At 38.3% G+C, this 22,763-nt stretch overlaps 1 protein-coding gene across 17 annotated transcripts in view; it reads right to left on the reverse strand.

The window, feature by feature from the left end:
- Positions 1–22,763, reverse strand: part of KDM6A (lysine demethylase 6A) — a 155,554-nt gene that overhangs the window by 112,399 nt on the left and 20,392 nt on the right. For all 17 annotated transcript variants that reach the window (XR_010825789.1, XM_066979786.1, XM_066979836.1 and 14 more), the window contains exon 3: positions 9,522–9,630. Coding sequence is in view for 16 of the 17 variants with exons in the window: in XM_066979786.1 (XP_066835887.1) it covers positions 9,522–9,630 (109 nt within the window). In the remaining variant the exon portion in view is untranslated. The remainder of the gene's footprint in view (positions 1–9,521; positions 9,631–22,763) is intronic.

Consider the following 22,763-nt stretch of genomic DNA (forward strand, 5'->3'; position numbering starts at 1 on the left):
ATTAGTTCCAGCCTCATGCCACAACTAAAAGCGAGTACTCAAAAATCACAGCCTGATGAAGCACATTTCACATACACACAGTAAAAAGGTAAGACCTTCATTCTAAGAAAGGTCATATTACTCTTACGGAGGAAGAAGTAACACATTACATTCCTCCTCTGGAGTGTCTGAAGTGCCCAATCCTACTTCTGGGTTCAGCAACCTGTTCCAGGGATCCATCCTTAAAGCTGGGACAGAGGAGGGTCAGGCTGGGTATTAGGGAAAGGTTCTGCACCCAGAGGGTGGTCAGGCACTGGGACAGGCTCCCCGGGGCAGTGGTCATGGCACCAAACCTGCCGGAGTTCAAGAAGCATTTGTACAGCGTTCTCAGACATAGGGTTTAATTTTGGGGTGTTCCTGCATGGACCCAGGAGTTGGACATGATGATTCTTGTGGGTCCCTTCCAACTCAGGATATTCTGTGATTCTTCCCTCTGTTTCTCACTTCATAGGTCTTTCTGAACCATGACATCCTGGTTGCTGGTCAAATCTCCAATTACAGTCCTTTCCTTCAAGGGTAACAGCATTCTACTGCTATCAGCCACTGCACTTAACTTCTTGAAGACGAAACGCTAAAATTCTCAGTGTTGTGCTGAAAATGCTGTCAACAGCAAATCACAGAGGGATCCATTAGACCTGCAGTATCCCTTTCCTTCTTAAAAAAGCTAGGTAACTAGAAACTGTTGTTCGTGCACAATTTCAGTATTTAACAAGTGCTCAACTTTCAGATAGTTACCTGTGAACGTTTATTTCAGCCCTGTTCACAACTACATTAACATCTGCTCCACAAGAACACAAGCTTTGCTGCAAAAAGTAATGGACAGAAAAACTGGAAAAAAAAGGGGATTCAACAGTTTTTGTTTGTTGTTGTTTTGTGTTTTTTTTTTCCCAGAACCCACACGAAAGATCCCTAATCAAGCATACTGCTAACAAAAATCTTGCATACAAAAACATGCTAGAAACCAAATTATGAAAGGAAAATTTCTGAAAAGCCACATAGCCTACTGGTTTTAAAACCGTAAAACGTGAACTTGAACCTCACCGTACTTTCTGCTCCCTGAGTGAGTCACTGGTGAGCAGATAGGCACATTGAGTCTATGCTTAGACTCGAAAGAGCAAACAGAACTCAAACAGAACACTTAAACCTAAGAAGCGTGCTACAGAACTACAAGCAACTTCTCTCCTAAACGAAGTTTTTAACTACAGGAAGTGAGTGTAAACCTCTCATACTACAAAACTTACTCTAGAATAAGAAAAAGGGGAAAAAAGTGAATCTGCTAAGCAAAATAAATAAATAAATCCCCTTCTGAAACCTGACCCATGCTTCATCAGTGCTATGATTCTCATCATAGAATAATGCACGCTGGTTTATTAGAGATCCAAAAGATACTAATTTATTAGTATTATTACAGTATTTATTCGTATCATTAGTAACATTACATTTCATATTAGTAGCATTTAAAAAAAAAAAAACATTAAAGGGTGCACTGTCATTTGATCTCTTAGTTTTCATCCAGCACTGGTGATTCCCAGGTAAAATGATTTTTGACAGGAAAAAAAATATATATATTCTGTGAATCACTGTTCCATTTCAACATTAGTGTCAACTCATGTTTTTTAAATTAAAGCAAATTACCATTTTTCAGTTAAAATGTCCTTTTTATTTACATAAGCCCATAATCTAAAGGCTTCCCAGGAAAAAATTAAAAATTCTCATTTAAAACACATATAATAAGAAAGACAAATCAGATCTTTAAATACTAGAGATCTCTAAATAAAACTGGCTTTGCAAGTAGTAAGATTTTCACAAATAATGTGAACATTATGAATACTAGGAATATAGAGAAAAGGTTGAAAGGAATCCAAATTTACTGGAACAGAGAAGTTAAATTAAGCATCTAAGAACTTCTGCCACATGCCACTTACAACGAGCCTTAAAAATCCATTAAAACTAATCTAGGGCTACAGAATACCAAAATGAAATGAACACTTTGAAATCACTCTTAAGCACAGCAGAATTCAGCAGACAATCTTCTGATTAGGAACTTATTATTAAGCTTTTCAAATCCAAAAGTTCACCACTGATATTCTTAAACCTATGGAACTGCTGGAGTTTAAACATATAGAAACTTCTTTTTTCAGCATGCAAAACCCTTGTTCGTTCTTCATTCTCAACTCCATTCATAGCATCACCTTGTCAACCACAGAAAATTCTCTTAGAAACACAAAACTGGGAAATCATATTCAGACATCTAAAACAATACCAACAAGTGTCTCGGTAATTCCTACAAAAGTGGTTCCTGGCAGCCTACCTCCGTCCTTTTGCCCCATATTTCATTACTTACCAAATCAACTCAAGCTAGCACTGTTTCAATCAACACCACTCTCCAAAACCTAGCAATTTTACATTACTTGTCTAACACATGATCCTTATGCTTAGGTCCTGGAAAATCTGCAGCATACTGAGTGGCAGACACAGCATTTGCCATTCTAACCTGAAAAAAGGGCTTGTTTGCCCCAACAGTATACGTAGTGAATCAGAGCAATCAGAATCACCTATATTGCTTGATGCGAATAAAACCGTGTTTGGCTAAAACAGTTCTGAGAAGAAAAGCATTATCTTTCTGCTGAAAGAATTAAAATTATACTGGGCAGCAAGAAACCTCCTGAGCTACGCCATAATCTGTCTTTCCTGCCTCTGCCACTGAGTGCAGTGCTGGCCTTCCCTGAGTCCTACAGCTACCCTCCACTGGTTCCCTCTTACTAAAATGCTTTTACAGCCACCCAGAACCACCCATTTGCAGCATCTACAGATACACATGGACAGAACGATACAGCCTTTTCTTGTTTTCTCCCAAAGACTTTATTTCTTCTCTTACTATAACTAAGGTCAATGGACATCTCACCATCGTGACAGGGATGATACTGTTTCCTGATTTGTTCCTGTTTAATTCCTTGATTTCACATAGAGAAAACAAAATACATTTTTTACAAAATTGCCACATATGTGGTTTCAGAATTTATTTTCTTTAAATCTACTTAATTGCATAAGAAAATGGTAAAACTTCACACATTACGTAATTGCATCAGTGAAGCAAGGTAAAAATGGGGATCAAGAACTGCCTGAATGACATCCTTCTACTTGTCTTCTAGCACACCCAATCACAAGTCACAGTCATAAATGAACATCTTTTATTGCCTACTCTGATGATACCTGAAAATTTAAGAGGCCTTTGAAAGTGATGCAAACATGGAACACTGAGTATTTTGGTGCCAAAGTAAGGTTAAAGTGAACTAGATACTGACACCATCTAGTGGCACCTTCCAAGACTAAATGTGACCACCATATATTTTTGGCTTGCTAAACTTCAAAAAGTTACGGGCAAGCTTGAAGTTGATGACATACACCTGAGAACCTGAACAACTCAAAGCTCCGTATTCTTCTGTGAAAAATGGTCCTTTTCTTAAATACATTTTTATTGTTGTTAATTTTAAACAAGCAAAGAACAATTCCTAGTGCTTATCTGGTGTGAAAATGAATGGTAACAGAAAATTAGCTGAAGAACAGACCAAGGGAAGCAAAGATAAGGTACATATATTGCTTTAAATCTGACAACCCGTTCAGGAAAAATAAATGTTCATTAAACACCTGGGAGACATTTGCAGGTTATGGAAACAGCTGATTACATCGTGCAAGGATTTCTCCACAATAGTGCTTTAACCTAACAACGTGCACACCGCTGGGCCACAGAATTAAGAACATCAAAAGTTGAGGAAATTCCAAGGTTGAGTCAATGATTTAGAAAAAAAAAAAAAAAAAAAGGTGTGGAAGTTAGAGCAGCAAAACATAGCTAAGGTCTTTTGTTCTAAGGCCTCAGGGAAGAGGAGGTTCTCAGTTTCCTCCAGAGATTTGTGCTTAAAGTACCAAAAAGATGTGATCAAAGAAGCCTAAAGCATGTCTTCCTTTTTAACACAGAATGAACGTGAACACACAAAGGCAACTCAATCATACATTTACAAAAGAAAAAATATCAGAAAGTCCTCTCAGTAATGTTATTAACAAATACACATCCCTATCTGGAAATATAATGCAGTGGCACACTGGTGGGAAGCCCAATATCCCATGATCTTACTCAACTATCCGCACAGAAGACTAACTAAATGTGCAAGACAAACAAGTTACTTATGACAAAGAGTTTGCTATTACATAGATCTTTTAGATAATGAACTAATTCCAGTTCAGCACATATTTACTGTAAAAAAGATCTTTAAAAATTGAGAATGTCAGTGGAGGAACACAATAGAACCACATGTAGCTCAAAATCCTTCAAAGAGCTTATTCCACAAAATGGCTTTTAACAAATAAGCATTCACTTAAAACGCTGCCCAAAATGAAAAATTTCAGTCAAAAACATGAAAACATGGTCCAGTTATATTCTTTAGTAAGAAACTTCTACTACTAATAATAAAAAAAACACAGGGACAAAACAGAAACAAAAATTTATTTATAAAGAGCACTGTTGTCTTGTAAGCTTAGGAGAATATTCTTACTACTTTCTACAGGAATTTCATGTGACAGTTTAAATTGCCTGAAATTCAACAACACCATCCTGAAGATGATATAAACAGCTCTAAATAGAAGCAACGCAATTTCAGGCAATTATTAACAATTACAAGCAACAAAAGAAAAAACATCGCAAATATAATCTCACTTATTTGAAACACAGCCACCTCTTCCTCTGCTCGTTCAGATGCTCGCATACTTAAACTCCATTGCAGTTCTTCCAGGACTCATCGGTAAAAGCCAGCCCAGCAGCGAGGCAGCAGCAATCTGCACAATCCTATCTATGCTGGGAACTTCTCCCTCACATTTATAAGATCATGCCTACTACTCGATTACCTCCAAACTCAGCACATTGAAATGGCTTCCACCGGCAATACTTTCCTTGAAAGTTCTGATAGCCTAAAACATTAACAACTATAAAAAAATCTCTACAAAGCTTGAATTGTAAGCATAAAGGAACACATGCACATTGAATTTGGGAGTTATTCTTGCAACCACGCTGCTTTACATAAAAACAAAGTGTTTAATAAATGAGTGGGGAATATTTTACACGTTGCTAAGAATTCCTTTGAACTAAGTAATACTGTCTTACAAATTACTTAGAATATTTTACATTAGTGCTTCTGACGACACAGTCACTATCTACAAACAAAATTATGAAAACTACACTGACGTAACACATCACGCTTGAGTACGGCAGTACGAATTATTTCAGTGCAGTATTTATTGCGCTTTAGTAATTGTGATGTGAATAATTGCATGTTTTTCCCATTTAACTCATTAATTGCATTATCTACTTCTACTTTAAAGAATTTTATTCAGAGAACAGAAATTCAAGGTGGCCTATAATAAAAGTATGCCTGCACTTGTGCAACTGTTAGCTCACCTCCAAGTCACGGGCTGGAACACACATATATATAATATATATGAACCTTCTACAAAATAGATACAGTGATCCCCAAGGAAAACACGGATGACGTCAGTCAGAGTCCATGAGCTCAAACAGGCTTCAACTACAACTAAAACCTCACCTCCAAGATCACTGCCTGCAGTCTGTACTCCTCATGAAAACCAGTCATGGAAAAAGAAAAAAGAACCATCTCCAAGTACTGATGTAGCAACACATTCATGTAAGACTAATTCTGGTTAAAAAAAAAGAAAAAAAAAAAAAAGGAATGAAGCTGCCAACAAAGATGACAGGTATATGCTATAGAGTCTTAACTGGATTTGCAGCGTTGCCTGGTTCCACAAGCCTACATGACCACTCATCAACCTCCTCCGACAAAACCCGAGGCTGAGGTTTCACATTCTGGGGCAATTGCATCACATCTGCTAGGTAATTTTTCAGTTGGACCAGTTCCCCACACAGCTGCACATTCAGCTGTGCCTGCACAAAGCAGAGAGCGGCAGCAAGCGGGTGGGTGATGCCGCTAAAGACATGCCCAGGGAACAATGGCTTTGGAAGCTTCTGAAACAATCAAACAACTGGTGAACAGTTGCCTAGTTAAAAAAAATAAAGAGAGGAAGACAGGAAGACACCAGATTATAGTTACCTAAAAAAAGATTTCACTGGGATGAATGAACATTCTCATTTGGTGAACACTTGAAGCCAAATCCTGACCCGTAATGATCAGGAAGACAAATGCTGGGCACAGAAACCACCTTGGAACGTGCTCGCTGAACTGAATCAATCTGCCCTGGTTATCGCTGTGCGAACATATGAGTCAGTAGCTCACAGTATTTCAAAATCAGCCCAAGGTTGATGCCTTGACTATATCGCCTTCTCCTAACGATAGCTGAGTGACATTAACAGGACAACTCAATTCCATGGATGTAGAGAAAACCCCTTAGGTAACAACTGCAATTCAAATACACTGCATTTTAGGATAAGTACAAGCTGCAGACCAGCTTCAGGAGTTTTAAATGCTATGAAAAAACATCTTGATACGCTAGTATGACATCAGACATAATACAGAGAAAGAATGAACTTCATCCAGTAATTTCTGATGTAAAATCAGAGCTTTTTGTTGGAGACTAGTTTTTTTGTTTTGTTTTTAAATGAAAAAACTTATTAAATCTGAAATTAAGTGGCTACAATTGATGGAAAACATAACGCACATTGAGAAATTACTACAACATTTAATGGGTTTCAGTTAAAAATGCAAAAACATATGCTAGCTGTACTTAGGCTTCAGTAAGGCATCTGCCACCACCTTATTCTGCATTCCAAGTCAGCCTGCTCCTAACTGATATTCCCTGTGCGCACAGTGCCAGGATAGTACTTGCCGTGTTACTTCCAGTAACGACATGCAGTAACCTGCCATCAATCTTTCTCGGGGTCCCTCTTCTCCAGTACAAGTCCTAATTCTTATCCAGAAGTGACCCACGGGTTTTTGTTACTACATACACAAGAAATTACTAGCAACCTGAAAATAGTAACGTGCATGGAATACACCTGAGTGATCCACGTTTGTCAACATGTTTGTGAAAAAAGTTAACAGAGACGGATCAAACCAGAAGAAAATTTAAACATGAAACTCTTAACAGATCTCTGTCAACCTAGCATTACTTAATCTTGATCACTTTTTGTACTTTTGCAGGCAATTAACAATTTCATTCTACTTATCAAAAACTACACTGCCAACATTTATAAATGAAGAACACTATGACATTTGCCTTTAATAAAGACCCACCTTCCTACATTACATGCACAAGTCTATGAATTTATTAAAGGTAGTTAATAAAATAATTAACAGGCTTCCAAGGGGAAAAAAAAGTTGTTTAGCATTAGTCATACTACTCGTGATATTTTATTAATTACATCCTTCATCAACTTCTCCACAACTTTATCCAAGGCTAATCTCAGACGAGACACACTGTAGTTCTGAAGGGCCTGCTGCAGCATTTTGCAGTTCTGGAACTTCAAGACTTAAAAATCAGATTAGTCAGGGAGTGCATTCCTGGACTCCCTTTACTTTTCAGATCTCAAGTATTTAAAAAATTAACCATAATTGCAGTTAGTGTGTTTGATAATTAAGAGCGTCAGAATTTAAGTTTACAGAATGGAACAAACTTATTCGCACCTTAAATTTACAACGCAGTGCACCAGCACTCTAGTTCTTTCAGACTGAAAAGGTGAAATAATTAGAGAATACTTTTTTTTTTTGCGTCGTGAATAATACTTTTACAGTCATTGGTACTGAATGTCAACAAATTCTGTGAACAAAAACGTGTCCCTCAATGAAATCAAAAAAACTAACTTCCTTGAGCCACTGCTGTATTTCCCAACCATCGAAATTCCTTTAGTATTTGTTTCTCCACTACACCATTTGTTTGAATATACCATCTTTTTTTCCCCTTAATCCAAGTATTTCACTACTAACTTAGTTTTCTCACTTTTTGAGACTTCATGAATTAGATGTGACTTCAAAGCAGCATCTAAGAAAATACCAGTATGTTAATACAAGTTTTTATGTCTAAATGTTTCTTATGCTCATGCTTGTTTACAGTTCTGCGTAACTGGTATATCCAATAAGCCATTCTGCAGTCACACCATGCCAAGTTGTATTAGGCTGATCAGAAACAACAGTGTAACTTATTTGCAGAGGGAGTGGCAGACTTTTCTTACATCATTTTTTAAAAAGTTCAAAATGCATGAAATCAGACCACTCTTCAGGAAACTCTATAGGCAACATACCACAACGCTCCCTTCAGGTTTTGCCATGCCCACGGAATCTGAAACATCCATGGTTACATTACATCGTACCTGCTGGACAGGGCGTAGTAGGTACAAGCTGTGGGTACAAAGGTACCTAAGATCCCCCATGTATCCAGTAGGAAAAGGTGGACAATAACGATCATACAAAGCTTTCTAAATTTACATACTGGAAATTCCGCCCTAGTAGTAACAAATTGAAACATCCGTCACCGAAAAAACAAAGACAAGATAGGCTTCCAGGAACCCTAACTCAACAGTTTTACATTAGACACAGACTTTTGGCTCATCTAAACACTCCACAACCACTGGAAGGAGGCAGCTATCAGATCCCAGGCTGACAATGAGCACGCAATCAACGGGCAACAGGACAAGCTAAAGACGTAGCCCCACGCCTCAGGAAGCAACACAGCAGGGTACCTTTCAAATCAACACCTCTACCAAAAAAGCAGTCTGCTGACCCATATACAGCCAAGCACAAACGTACATTAAGTTATATGTTCAGGGGCTGAAACGATGGCAAAAAGCTTTTAATAATTTAAAAGCCTGAAGAAACAGACCTAAAATAACAACGCCTCCCCACAGAAAACCCACGTACCCATTCTCCCAGTCAGTGTTTAAAACAGAACTTGAAAACACACATTAAATGCTGTTTTTTGCTTTTAAATTAATATTTTCAGCCTAGTCTTACCTGTTGAGATTGTGGACAAACATGAAGGCCAAAAACACGAGGCCAATCTAGGACAGGTGCTCACTCTACACACCTGTATCTCTACAGCACTGTTAGCTTCTGCAGTTCCCATCTGTCCCACCCCAAAAAAGAATCCTTCAGAGGTACGAGTTCAACACTTTGTAGTCATATAGCGACCCAGAAAAATAAAACAAGCAGCGTGGTATTATTATATAGTAAACTACATAAACTTCATATTCGCACCTGCATCAGCAGCATATTATGCTTTTGGTGTTGGCTTTTTTTTTTTTTTTCCCCAATTAAAATTCAATTTAAAAAAAAGATCAAGAAGTTACAATACAACTGTGCTTTCATGAAGACATCAGTCTTACTCTGTTATGGGCTTTGAAATGTAATACAAGCCGAGAAAACAGTGAGTTATCCAAATGTTTTTGATTCTAGTTTATCACCTATATCAAATGACAATCCCCCAAAGATATTTACCAGAAATACTAAAAAATAAAAACCACTTACCTTTTGGATAATCTTCCAATAAGAGGTTGAAGTGACCTAACTGACAAAAGAAATCAGACTCGACCTTTCCTTCAGCTTTCAAAATTAGCGATTCATAGCAGCGAACAGCCTGGGAAAAAGAAATACAGGGTTTTCAAAATACTGTATTTAACTAAAGCAAATAATACATTTTCTGAGAAGTAACAGAATTATTGCTCTCCAATGGAAGAAGTCTACACTCCAAATATCTTATAGTTAGCATTACTTCTTGAAGAAGAAATGAAGTATTACAACAGTTTTTTGAAGTTCACGATTCTAATACAAACTGATAGTAAGTGAATAACTGAAGTTTTCTCTGGTTTATCTCTTGACTCCAGAAATATTTGATAACCCAAACACAAAACAAAATGAAATTTATTTAAAAATAAAATAAAGTAATATTTCATTCATTTTTTCCAATCTGCAAGAAAGAATCCCCTCTAAGTCATTTTATTCCCATTGTGTTTTTTTCTAAAGGATTCACATTTCATTATACCAAACACTTCATTAGTTTTTACTAAGCTGAAACACAGCTTCACGGCTGAAGCTGAATACAGCACCTCAACATAGTTGCTTGGGCAATTCACATAGATATTTGGGAAATATATGCTAAGCTAACTCTTTGCATACCTCTGTCTCCACTTACTGCACACTCACTGTAGACTGAGCTAAAGTTAGAAACCTGAATTCAAATAGAAAAGAATTTTGAGAGAAGTTGCCCTAGAAGTTTGTAAGCAGCACACACAACTGCAGCATATTCAGTGCTTTTTTAATACCCCGATGAACTAGTGTCTTCTATTCATCACAATGGTCACAATCCTTAACCTCTGATATTCTTACCTCATGACCCTACTGAAAGGCGGGGAAAAAAACAAATCAAAGTTTCCCAACTTTCTGAACTTCCAGATTCTTGATTCTGAACATACCAGCCATTAAAGTGAAGTAGTTGAACAAACTTAAACGGGAGGGAAAGTCCTTTGAGCTGGCAGAAGACTTCACTGCTCTCAAAAGCTTGTTGGAATTCCAGTGAATTCCAACTCCAGCTGGCTAGTCCCCGGTTTCCAACAATTCATGGTTTGACAATATTTCAAATTTGGTTGCAATTACGAACTGCTTGATTGCAATTTATTACAGCAACCTTAATATTTAGTCTAAAATGACAATTTGTTAAGTATTTCATTAAACCTGTAAATAATAGGGGGGGAACATGTCAATCTATCCTGTAATATTTCAATTTCTAAATTAGTCGGTTTGGCCATATTTGTGATTTACTTATATTAATGCTCAAAATGAGAAATGTCATCAAAACATAAGGAAATATTATGAAATAGTTAAAAAAATCAGTGGAGAATACAAACCACTGATCTAATAAGTATTTTTTGTTTTTACCTTGCTATGCTAGTTTTAACATTATTTTTCCAAAGTGAAAGCTATGAGATAGGTCTCAGTGCACTCAATGGACAAAAAGCCACATAAGTGACTGGATGAGTGGTTCTTGGCTGTAACTTTCTTTTAGGTCTGTTTTCAAAACCAGAAGTTCTGGTTGATAAAGACAAAGCTATGCTGCTGCAGAACTGCAGCAAGATGGATCACATGTATATTAAATTTATTAGGTCTATGTATGGTATTGAAACAACATGATAAATCCATTTAAATTACATATTTCAAACTGCAGGTATTTGGCCATATTCTCAAGATATTAAATTGAGAAATGCAGTTGCCTTTTATATATATATATATAAAAAACCTGGTGCAGAAATTTTCATTAATGCTGCAAGTTTTGACTCAAATTGCATTGAAAAGACTGAGATTTTGCTGACAATTAATCAAAGCTACTACTCCTTTAATTTTATTCCCACCCCCTATAAATACTTCTCGAAGTCAGCCAACTCTCAATCTAAAGAAAATTAACCCTGGAATCAGAACCGAAGCACGCAAGCTTAAAGTGAATTTCTTAAAATTATTACGTGTGTTTGAGCCAATTCTCAGCATTCAGGCTCATCCACTGAACCCACGGCCATCTGCAAATGTTTTAGTGCATTATTTTGCTTTTTGTGCCTTGATTCCTCTCCCTACCTTTTGGTGTCATCTCTGGATTTGTACAAATCTAAGACAATCCTTGCTAGTGCCTCTAACATTACTGTCATGGACGGAATTTGCAGACAGACCTCCCATTTTCTGATGACACACTGTACCTGCTGGAACTGAAGAGAACGCTCACGCTACAACACTTTCTGAAATTAACGTTGTCTTCTACAGTTCAGTCACTGCTCAGAGCACATAGAAGCTGCTACCACAACTGGCAGCTTGAACGTTTAGTTGGAGAGGAACTTGGGGTTATTTTATTTCTTTAACTAGACAGCTACAGGTATTTAAGGGGAACTTGACTTTATGAACAAATATAACAGGATTTTTCCATACAGCACCTTCAAGGAAGTTATAAATCATATGCACTTAAACAGCTGCGCATCCAGGGGCCCTTAACACTGCCCTGTCCTTTTTGAAGTAAATCCTCATTAAAAGATGCATCTGAAGCTCCGTACAAAGCAGGGACGCAATGAACTGGGTCCAAGTCTTTCCCACAACTCTGACCAACTCTCAGCGAGGCACATTTTCCCTTTGTCTTTGAACACACTCTGAAGACCCAGCTAAACCATCTTACGAACGCTGCTGCCAGCAGAAGGCAAGGCTTGGACACCACAGCTGCAAACCAGAACTTCCCCTTCAGTAACCGTTCACTGTTGGAGCAATCGGGCGGTGCCATCAAGCACTCGGCGGCCTCAGCTGGTCTCCAACCGACAAAGAGCGCCGTCAGGAAAGCACTTACACTTGAGCACACTCATATTTGGGCGGGTTATTTCACGTGACTTTTCAATGGTCTTCTAGCACGTTCTAACCCAATGAAACAGAAACGAAAAGCAAGAGCACCCCTTGCTTTACACCTCTTCCTACCAGCCAAAGCAGACCCACCTAGACAAACTGATCTGGTCAACTTCAGTCTGGGTCGAGAAACTTTCTTCCCCACCAGACCCTTCCATTAACTTTAGAAAGGAACGGGTATTTTTCTGCAGAGGTAAGAGACGGCTGCTGTTGGCTGCATGACAGATGCAAAGCGTTTTGAAGAGGGAGGTCACCGCTATTATCTGTGTTGGCGATCAGAAGATCTCATTTCACTAAACCTGGAACTGCAAAGGCCATCTATGACACCACTCGTGCAAGCGATTTAAAACATCCTGATGCACCGAGAATTCTAAGAAAGCTACAAATGAAATAACTAAAAACAAAACTCAGATTGCTAAGTACTGTTATAAATACACGCCATACAGGGAAATAAGCACACCCAATGGAGCTTGAGAATTGCTAGCATCGACAAGTTAACCAGAAGGAGAAAGACCCTGAAATGAAAAGGAAGATTGCTACACAGCATCGTCCACTTCCTTCCCTTTGTTCAAGGCCGCATGAAGATAAAAGGGAAACCTGAAGAATTTAAAAACTTGGCAAAACAATCACCAGCAGCTGCTTCGCAGCATGGCAACTGGAGCAGAAGCAGGAAACGCACGCAGGAATGGCTTCAGGAAAAGAAGCTACTGCTCATGAGGTAAAAAATAAATAAAAGCACGATAATACCCATGTTGCCTGCCACCTGCTTGATTAAAAGCAAACTTAAGTAACACACCACTGCCAACACTTCTAACAAGATGGTTGCAAAACGCCTCTTATGGCTTCAGAGCCAGTTACGGTGGAAAGTCTGATTTGACAAATTCAACAATCAATTCCAAGGGCAAGTTTAAATACAACCCAGTGAAGGAATAACAAAACAACAACTTATTTTTATGTATTTATCAACTAGGAAAAAGCTCACAAAACATTCTCATGTGTTTATAAGAGAAAAAAATCATTACCTAAAAAAAAACACTACCAAACCCCTGTACGTTCGCTACTTATTACTACGAACAGAAAGGAATTGGAGTAATTTTTCCCTCTTTTGCAAGAGCTTTTCATTAAGTTTCTGTGGAGTACTAAAATGTTACTTTTTTCCCCCTTTTCCACAGGAGAAAAAAATAAAAGCTTATTTTGGCTATTAAGAGCATGATTTCTTTTCATGAAGAAAGACTGTAGAGTTGGGAATACACTGTAAGAAAAAAATAATCCAACAGATAAAATCAGAATTCAAAGTATTTTATACAAGAGCCACTGATACATACATCCTACAGATCTACTTGGTAAAGGAGAACGTAGGGCAATGTTATTTCTGCATCATCTAATACATAGAAAAAATGTTTTCAAATTTGGTTGCAATTATTTGTATTTTACAGCACAAATTCAAACCACTGTTAAACAGTTTAAAGGGCAGAGGGGGATGGAATAGCACAGCCTTTTTTGTTTATAAAGAAGATGATGTAATGATGTTCTTCCTTACTCTCGATGAGCGCAATTGGCTAAGATGGCAGTAGCAGGACTAAATGACTAAACATAGCGAAATGTAAATTATTCATTTTTTAATACATTAATGGTATGAAAATGGAAGAGTGCACTGATACAGCAATTTTTTTTTACTTGAAATTGAAAAAGACACAACCATAGAAAGCCAAAAACTACATCAACAGTTCAAGCCGAAGCAGACAACAGTGTAAAATGACAAATTCAAACACCCAAGATGTTCCTAGAGCCTTAAAGACCACAATACAAAAATACTAAACATTATTTATATTTTTATTATTTATATTTTTAAACAAACTAACTAAAAAACAGTTCCTGCTTTTTTCTTCTTGCTTCTCTAGGAAGAAATAATCTGAACGTTCAGGCTTTGCGGGCACATAATGAGAACTAGAAGCACGAAAAAATTGCATGAGAAAACCTTAGTAGACACCAGCGGACTCTTCACAAATGGAAGACTACACTAATGCTTAGAAATGAAATGTTAATTAGCTCTTAAGGGATATTTTAACCTTCTGGAAAAGAAAGTAATTCTGTAGACAGTGCTGGATACTGGAGTGATGATCACAGTCTCCTGCCAGTCGGTCTGAGGGCTATCTTCAGACCAGGAAAGCAGGCGTCTATGGATGTGCTGGGCCCGTTCTCCCCACCTCAGTCTCAAAAGCGGGTATTCTGAAAGGCTGCTCCTCCATGCCACGGGTCACTGAAATGCACTCTATTTTCAAACAACAGTGCCGGCTACCATCCCAAGAACCTCTTGATTTCGTTCTAGTTCCTGCTCTGCAACAACAGAAGTCTACCTTCAAGGCTACCTTCAGCTAAGCAAAGAGAAAAAAGAGTAGCCCAAATTCTTCACAAGTTAAACCATTCTCCCCCATCAATGACTGCCTGGATAAACACCAACTCCTGAGCTATTGATGACTTAAAAGAACAGTTCATATACTTCCGCAAAGAAAAGCATACAATTCATATTTGATGAAAGGTAACCTATATTAATTCAGCGTATCTTCCACTAAAGGCTCTCCTTCTGTGTGGCTGGCACAATACTCTAAACTTCCCTTACTTTCACACTCAGTATTAATTCCCAGCAGAGCTTTCAAGACTTCTTTATATACTCTCTCTCTCTCTGTGAAGCTCATATTGTGTTCTAAATAAAGTTTCTCTCTCATGTTAACACAAGTTTGCTCTTGTTGTGTTTCAAACGTGGGCCATATTATACAACGGCCTCTAAAGCACCGTGTGCTGGACACAAACGTGCTCATGCCCAAATCAGCTTAGGCCTCGAGGAAAAAAAAAAAAAAAAATGTGAACTGACCTCTGCAGTATTTTTGTTTTAGCAAAAATTTCCCTAATATATTTGAATGTCAGGAATTTCATTTTAATCTACTAGCAATACTAAGATGATCAGAAGCCCTTGTTGTTTCAGGGACAGTAAGAACTTTACAGCAATGGAAGCTAATCCTCTCTGCACGTGATTTCTCAAGAGATGCATCACCAGCTTTGGCCAATTTATTTTCCCCTGGCTACCGCTCCATGAACTGGCTCACAAGAATAAACACTGCAAGCAAGAAAGAAGAACAAGCAGTTACGTGTTAGCTACATGCATAATTCAGTACCAATTAAGTTTCTTAAAAAGCCACTGCTGCAGTCTCGAACTTTTCTATGGTAAGCCATCATTTGAAAAAAAATACTTGTTACAAGTATTAATGTCAGTAGAATATGGAAGGAGAAGAGAGAGAGGATGAAGAAGCAAATGGCAGAAGTACAATCAAGGTTGCTGAATTTACAAGTGAAAATTAACATAAAAACTATCTGAAAGGTAAATGTCACAAACAAAAAATGTTGTAGAGTGAAAGAAGCACACCATCACCATAAGAAACGAACAGTAAAATAAAAAAAAAAAATTTAGAAACCTACTGCAGAGAAATACTATCACCAAAACAAGTGCTACAATCAGATGGAGAAAAGGAGACACTAGGAACTCAGAAATACTTCTTCCTGAAGCCAATTATCATTGAAAAATGGGAGGTAATACTTCATGAAAAGCACAGAACTGCAGCGCAGCATACAAAATAGCATATATGTAAATCAATGGCAAGTGGAGAAAAGTGACATTTTAGCAGAGTGGGGAAAAACAAACTTGCCATCAGCAGGTCAAGAACACTGGGTATTAACCCCAGCATCTTTGAGTGCTTTCTGCCACAGGTGTAAGCTCAATAGCACAGACTTCTCAAAGGGAATATGGGAAGCTCTGTGGTTTTCAGCTGCTGGTGTGCATAACTAAGGGCATTTTGATGGATAATTAGTTGTCTGAAGTTAATGTAGTGAATCACCCTGCATTAATTCTGAGATCACCTTTAGGATCCAAACCCCTGCTATTTGTTTCAAATACAGTGAGATGTACTTACAAATGTATAAATTCATGTATGTATGAATGTACACACACACATAATTATACAGGAAATTAAAACAGATTCTGAACGACCAGTGAACAGAATGTTCTCTATCCTGTACTTGGAAAACATTTCATAATCTGGAGACCCAAGAGATATGACAAATATTGTATGGAATTTCATCACGCCAAATCCTGCATTCTATTTTTATATAGATAGACGTTTTTTTAAATTTTATTTTTTTTTAAGCAAGCAGTAGATTTTTCACGGGCAATTGAAATGGCTGATTTTTTACCAGAGAATATAAGCAGAATTTTTTGTTATTCTCACCACAGTAATTATGTTTTGAGTTGGATTTTAGCACCTTAATTTTGCAACTGTTCTAGGGCTAATGAATAGTTCACTACACAATAAAGTTTTAGACTAATTTGATTTTATTCTAGCAATTCGGAACTATACTGAACACAGGACATCACAACCAAGATGTGAGGACACGACCCTTCAGTTAACTCCAACAGACAAACTTATCCTTTTGAAAATGTTAAATCAGTTGTACCTGGGAGGCTAAAGATTTTCATAAAGATTTTAGTGAGATATCAAACATCCAAACATCAACTAAATTGCGTTACTGATTTCATTGTGTAAATAACTTCGGAAATAAAATTAAATCAACACGGTGGGAAGACCAACCAAAGCCAGAGTTTGCATTAACAGCTGCCTGGTTTACTTAAGAAAAAAAGTTTACAACTTAATAACTGTTATTCATGCAAAAAACTGCTGATCTGGACATAAGTCTTGGGAAACACAACAGTGACTACCAGCTATCAAACACAAGGCAGGCAACGAAGAAGTGACTAAAGGTGCTTGAAAAAAAAGTTATGAATAAAAGTATTGAAAAGAGAACAATGTACATACATGTCCATAAGAAATTGTCTACAAAGACGGACAAAAATAATCTGAGAAAATACTTAGTTTCAGATTGAACAGAATGATTTTTCAGTGTTGTTTAAATGCACGATTATGCAGATGTGTAGCTACTATAAAAATATTAAAATTTGGCAATTGCTCTGCTCTGTTAAAACTTGAACAGTCTAAAATTCAGTTCCAAAGGGGTTCAAGCACCAGAGGTGGCTCAATTTTCAGAGCTCAGTATTATTGATAGGTTAGTCTGAAATACAAGGAGGAGATTTATTTTAGAAGGATGGAGATGAAAACGGGACAGAAGCTGTTTATGAAGAAAGCTTAAAAACTGATGTTAGTAGGCTGGGAAATAGGGAATTTTCAGCGCCACAAGAGACACAAAATTGGTAAAGCCACATTTAGACACAACGAGCAAAAATTCTGTAAATGGAAGGACCTTGGTTTCAAGTACTGAAGTACCATTATTTCCAGGATCCTCAGAATCTGGTACCTTTTGAGTTAGCATAGCCAGTATACTAAGAACAGCTCCCTGCAAAGACTTTTTTTTTTAATTGTATCACTGAAATCTCACATGCGGGTACGTCTCTACATATCATCCTCCTTTTCCACAACCATTCATATATATCCACTCCTCCGCTGCCTGCTTAATTATGCTTAGACAGCGAGGAAGCCACTCAACTATAAATGTCAGCAACACTGGAATATAACCAAACGTGCATGAAAACCAGCTTGCATAGGAAAATGCTTTGGAGAAGAACTTTATGCCCAGTCACCTTGAAAAGCACCACAATAATTCCCATGAAGAGCTGCAGCTCCTCACTGCTAATGCCTGCAAATGCCCGCCCTAATCCCTCACCTCTCCCACCTTACGGGGTATTCTGAGCTGCGAGCAATTAGAGCGAGGAAGCAGGAGGGATACAGCCTCTGATAGAGTCACACAACTAATAAGCAGCCCCGCTACTGGATGGAGGAGCCGCTGTGCCTCATTCAAGGCAAGCAACAGCGTCTGCTTGCGCCATGCAGCAATGCGGGGCGTGGGGGGGAGCGCTCGCACAGATTTCAGGGCGATGACAGCAACTCAGATGTTTCTCGGGAACTTGCCAACAGAGCCCTCTGAGAAGGGAAACTTTGTACTGAATTTCCACGGGCAGCACATCCTGAAGAATCCAGTAACCACAGGCTGAATGGCCACGCAGGCTGTCAACAGAGACTGGTTTCATTAACACTTATCCGAACTGGGCACAAGGCTTCCTTGCGGAATGATGCTTCCCGAGCCCTACCAAATTTGCTATCTGACACAGAGATGAATATTGACAAATACAAGTGGAAAAGCATGTATATATCCAGCTTCACACGGCTCCTCTATGTATCTCTCTGTGTTTTTGAGAGGTGCTATTGGACTAGAAAATAGAGGCGGCTTTACAGGACACAGCTTCTAATAAACACAGCAGCCCAGAAAACAATTCTACTGTCGTAGGGTTAAAAAAAATGCTCAGAAACTTCACACACATCCAATAACATCCAATAAACCCACTCATCTAGGACATGAAAGACCAAGAATCAGGACTTTGTCCAATTCAAAACAAAAACGTTAAATTGAGTGGTCAGTACTCATAGCAAGTGCCTTAAATACCAGTTTCCAGAGTCAACCCCACTTTTAAGCCAGCAGTCACCACAACGATTCACAGTAGGAGAGAGGCTGAATGACACAGACTAAGCTCCTACTTATACACAGAGGACTCGACTCTACCTATCCTTTTCCTAACCCGCAAGGAGCGTATAACCCTGTGAAGGCAAGGTGGATTTTGTGATTAATGAAAATAATATTATACACACATACTACACATACACAAAGACGACTGCAATCCTTCAGAGGAAAGCCCTGAGGAGTTTGGGGCCATCTCACCATATATCTTGGCTGAACACTAACAAACCTAGCCTGAATTACAATTTCCTCTCAATTCCATCATGCTGCTATTCCTTCCAACAGCAGGATTTGCAAATGTTCTTTTCTACCATGTCCAGCTGGAAAAAGTACAATAACCCCTTTCTCTTGGGCCTAACCTGGACAGCTTACTGCACGATGCTGTAATACTCGGGGACAAGAAGTCACCAACTCAAACAATATTGGGAACAGCACTCAGTAACAAGGGATTCTACAAACAGTTACACTTAAGTCCTTATAAATCTAATAATATTTAAAAGGTTATATTCAAAACCTATTTAAACAGAATAGGTTAAGAATTTTTGAAATGTTCGGAAACAAGAATAGCATCCTTATCTTCAAACCATGATCAACTTTAGAATTTTATGAATGGATCACAAAGTTACCTCAAAAGTAAGTTATTACATATCAGGAAAAACAACACAAAAGCAACACACCCCCTATCCTCCAAACCAGCTAAACTTCTCTAAAATATTTTTTTTGTAAAGCTTACAGGTAGCTCACTGCCCTTACTGTTGATTACATTTGCCTGTCCTAAACTATAATGACCATCTTAGCTCCTAAAAATGACTATTTGTAGACTTTTTAAAAATGAACATTTGCACAAGGTAAGTGGAATTCCACTGTACAGAAAGCAAATCTTTAACTTGATGTTTACCTTGTGTTGCACCCATACTGACTTTCAGAACAACTGAATCAGTATCTCTAAGCACTGAAATCAATGCTTTTTTCTCACAACTGGGGAGAAAATTCAAAATTCTTTAATAATAATCTAACAGAAAGCGTTTTATAAACCCACTGAGGTACGAGATCCATCACCAGAGATTTGAAATGGGACAAAGTATTCCAAAAAGGTGTGCAATTCAGCATTTGATGTCAGAAAGTTCAAATGCTATTACCACCATTCATAAACCAGTATGTTTATGTGATTCATACATAAAATACATTTGGAAGATCAAGATGTTATTGTAGGGCTTACATTTAAAATGAAATGATGACACAAATAAGTGAATGATATGTATTTCAGACATTTATTGACAAGCTTCTCCTTTTTATGGATGTATTATATTCAACCGGATTTCATCCACAAAAGATGAAGTATTTTGTTAAGAAGTTGACTCTTCAATTGAAGCTGCAAAGACTCAGGCCTTTGGCTGGCAAAGGACCAATTCCCGCACTGTTTACGGTGGCAGACATCACCAATTTCATGTATATATTAATTCCAAAGTCTTAGAAGGAACTTCAGGATCTTTACAGGAAAAATAGTTTCTGAAATGCAAAAAAAATCAGATTGCAAAACCACCAACATATGACCCAGGCCGTAAAGTCTCTAAAGATTTTTTTTTGTTAAAAAGACAGTTCCTTAAATTGAGAGCGAATATAACTGAATACTGAAGAAATAAAGTAAAAGCCTTGAATGCAAAAAGTATATCAACAGTATTGGAAACATTAAAAGGTTGACTGTCTTCCATCATTCCTGCTTTTTTTTTTTAAGATTTGGATGAATGGGATATACCCATGTCTCCCAGTTAACTGCCACTAAAGTAAGTAATCTCTGTTTGCTTGATGATGAAATTCTTCAAAGGATCTCTGCTCTTGCATTTGAAGGACTCAATGGCTGGAGCACGGATCTTTACACTGCCAAAAACACCAGTCTGAGAACTGAAGTCAACAGTAACACTCTTCAATGTGAGAAAAGCTTATTTCCACAGAAGACTGGATTTTTTTCAAGCACTGGTCCCAACAGGTAGAACTACTCATTGTTAGAAACAGCACATCACCAACTCTGGATATATGGAAAGGTGCACACACTTTTAAATATGCCTTCATTAATATATATTAAAACCCACATATGCTGCACAAGAACTGCTGTGAAAACAGTAACTCATCATGAACAGGCCATTCCCCAAAGAGGAAAACAGAAAACAAAACGAGAATCTATGAGGCAAAGACAACAGAATCCATCACTGGCTGAAGTTCTCCAAAGAGCAACGCAGGGCACAGACACAGGAGCAGCAAATGAAAGCTCAGGCAAAATAAGAGGAGCACCAACATGCAAGAGAGAACGCATGAACTCTTGCGAGATGAAACCTCAGTCAGTGGGAAAGGACAGTAGACAGATGCCAATTTTCCCAAAGAAGCCCTGAACACCACCACCTTCTTCACTGCCATCATGCCATCCCTACTCCCCCTGGCAGCACAGCAGCCTTCCTGCTACTTCTCACCAGACGCAGAGCATCTCCACATACACATCACTTCAATCATGCCAGTCGCCCAAAGAACAAGCGATTAACCCTCTGCTGAGATTGTGCGGGGAGGATAAAGAATACAGAGACGACAGTTTAAGAACATTTAAAAACAGTTTAAAATGCATCAAATCTAAATTCAGTGTCTTTTCAAGAAATAGCAAAGGGCAAAGAGTAACACGCAAGTCAGTTCCAAGTGTCAACCTTTTTAATTCTTTTATTTAAAAATGTTGACTTTAGGACAAAAGATTCATTTTGTGCAGTTTTCTGAAATAATGGATTAATTTATGTCCAAAAAAGCACAAAACTGTCATTCAGGAACACCTGTGGCCCGTGCTGTGCAAGCAACAGGAGGTGTGTAAGGTTTACACTTAAGCTTGGGAACATGAATAACACTTGCACATGCAAGAGAAATTATTTACGTTGTCTTCAGGCCACAGATGGAGAACTGGCATCTCATGAGGTGCACGTGGCTACACTATATTGCGAATGTGGCTCGCAGGGGAAAAACTGCTAACCGGTGAAGCCTGTGCCATTGCTCAATGCGTGGAAAGGCTACGACTGCTCTCCACTCCTTGGCCACTTCGCACCAAACAGCCAGAGGAGAAGCAGCTCTCCTGGCACATGCAGCCAGAGCCAGGTAGCGCCGACTGGGGCCAGGGGCAGCCAGGAGGGGACTTCATCTCTTCCCTCCTGTTCCCCCTGCTCCACATGCTGAGCAGGTGGAAGAGCTTTGTACGCAGAGTCATTGACAGGCGAAGACAGAAGGCCCAGGCCTGAAGAAAAAGTGTAAGTGCAAGCCACGGAAAAGAGCAAAGACAAAGAATCCTAGAATCAGAGTGGAGAGAGGGGAAAGCACATTTGCAAATAAGTATTGCGAGTTGCAGGTATAAGGTTTAATTTCTGTTAGTCTCTTTGCAGGCTAGTAGGACCAACCACACAGACCTGATTCTTAGTTTACCGTAAGAAGGGGAGAAAAAAAATCAAAACAAAAAGTATTTTTTCCACTGGATATGTGGAAAGCGAAGTATTTGTGGAATATTACAACCAAGTACCTTTTTTGTTCATTTTATTTCTTATCTCCAGATGTAAAGATTTGGCTGCCAACTTCATACTAGGCCCCCTCACACCCAAGTAACCTAAAAGGAGCAGAACCTCAACTCCATTCTCCTTATTCTCCTTATCTCCTAATATTTAGCAGCACAGCTATACTGCTGCATGTGAGACCACCAGGTGCAGCAGGCATAAATACATTTGTCAAAATTTATTCCTTCTCTGTAGT

The sequence above is a fragment of the Anser cygnoides genome, chromosome 1 (genome assembly GCF_040182565.1).
Source record: "Anser cygnoides isolate HZ-2024a breed goose chromosome 1, Taihu_goose_T2T_genome, whole genome shotgun sequence".
In the NCBI taxonomy this organism is placed as follows: Eukaryota; Metazoa; Chordata; class Aves; order Anseriformes; family Anatidae; genus Anser; species Anser cygnoides.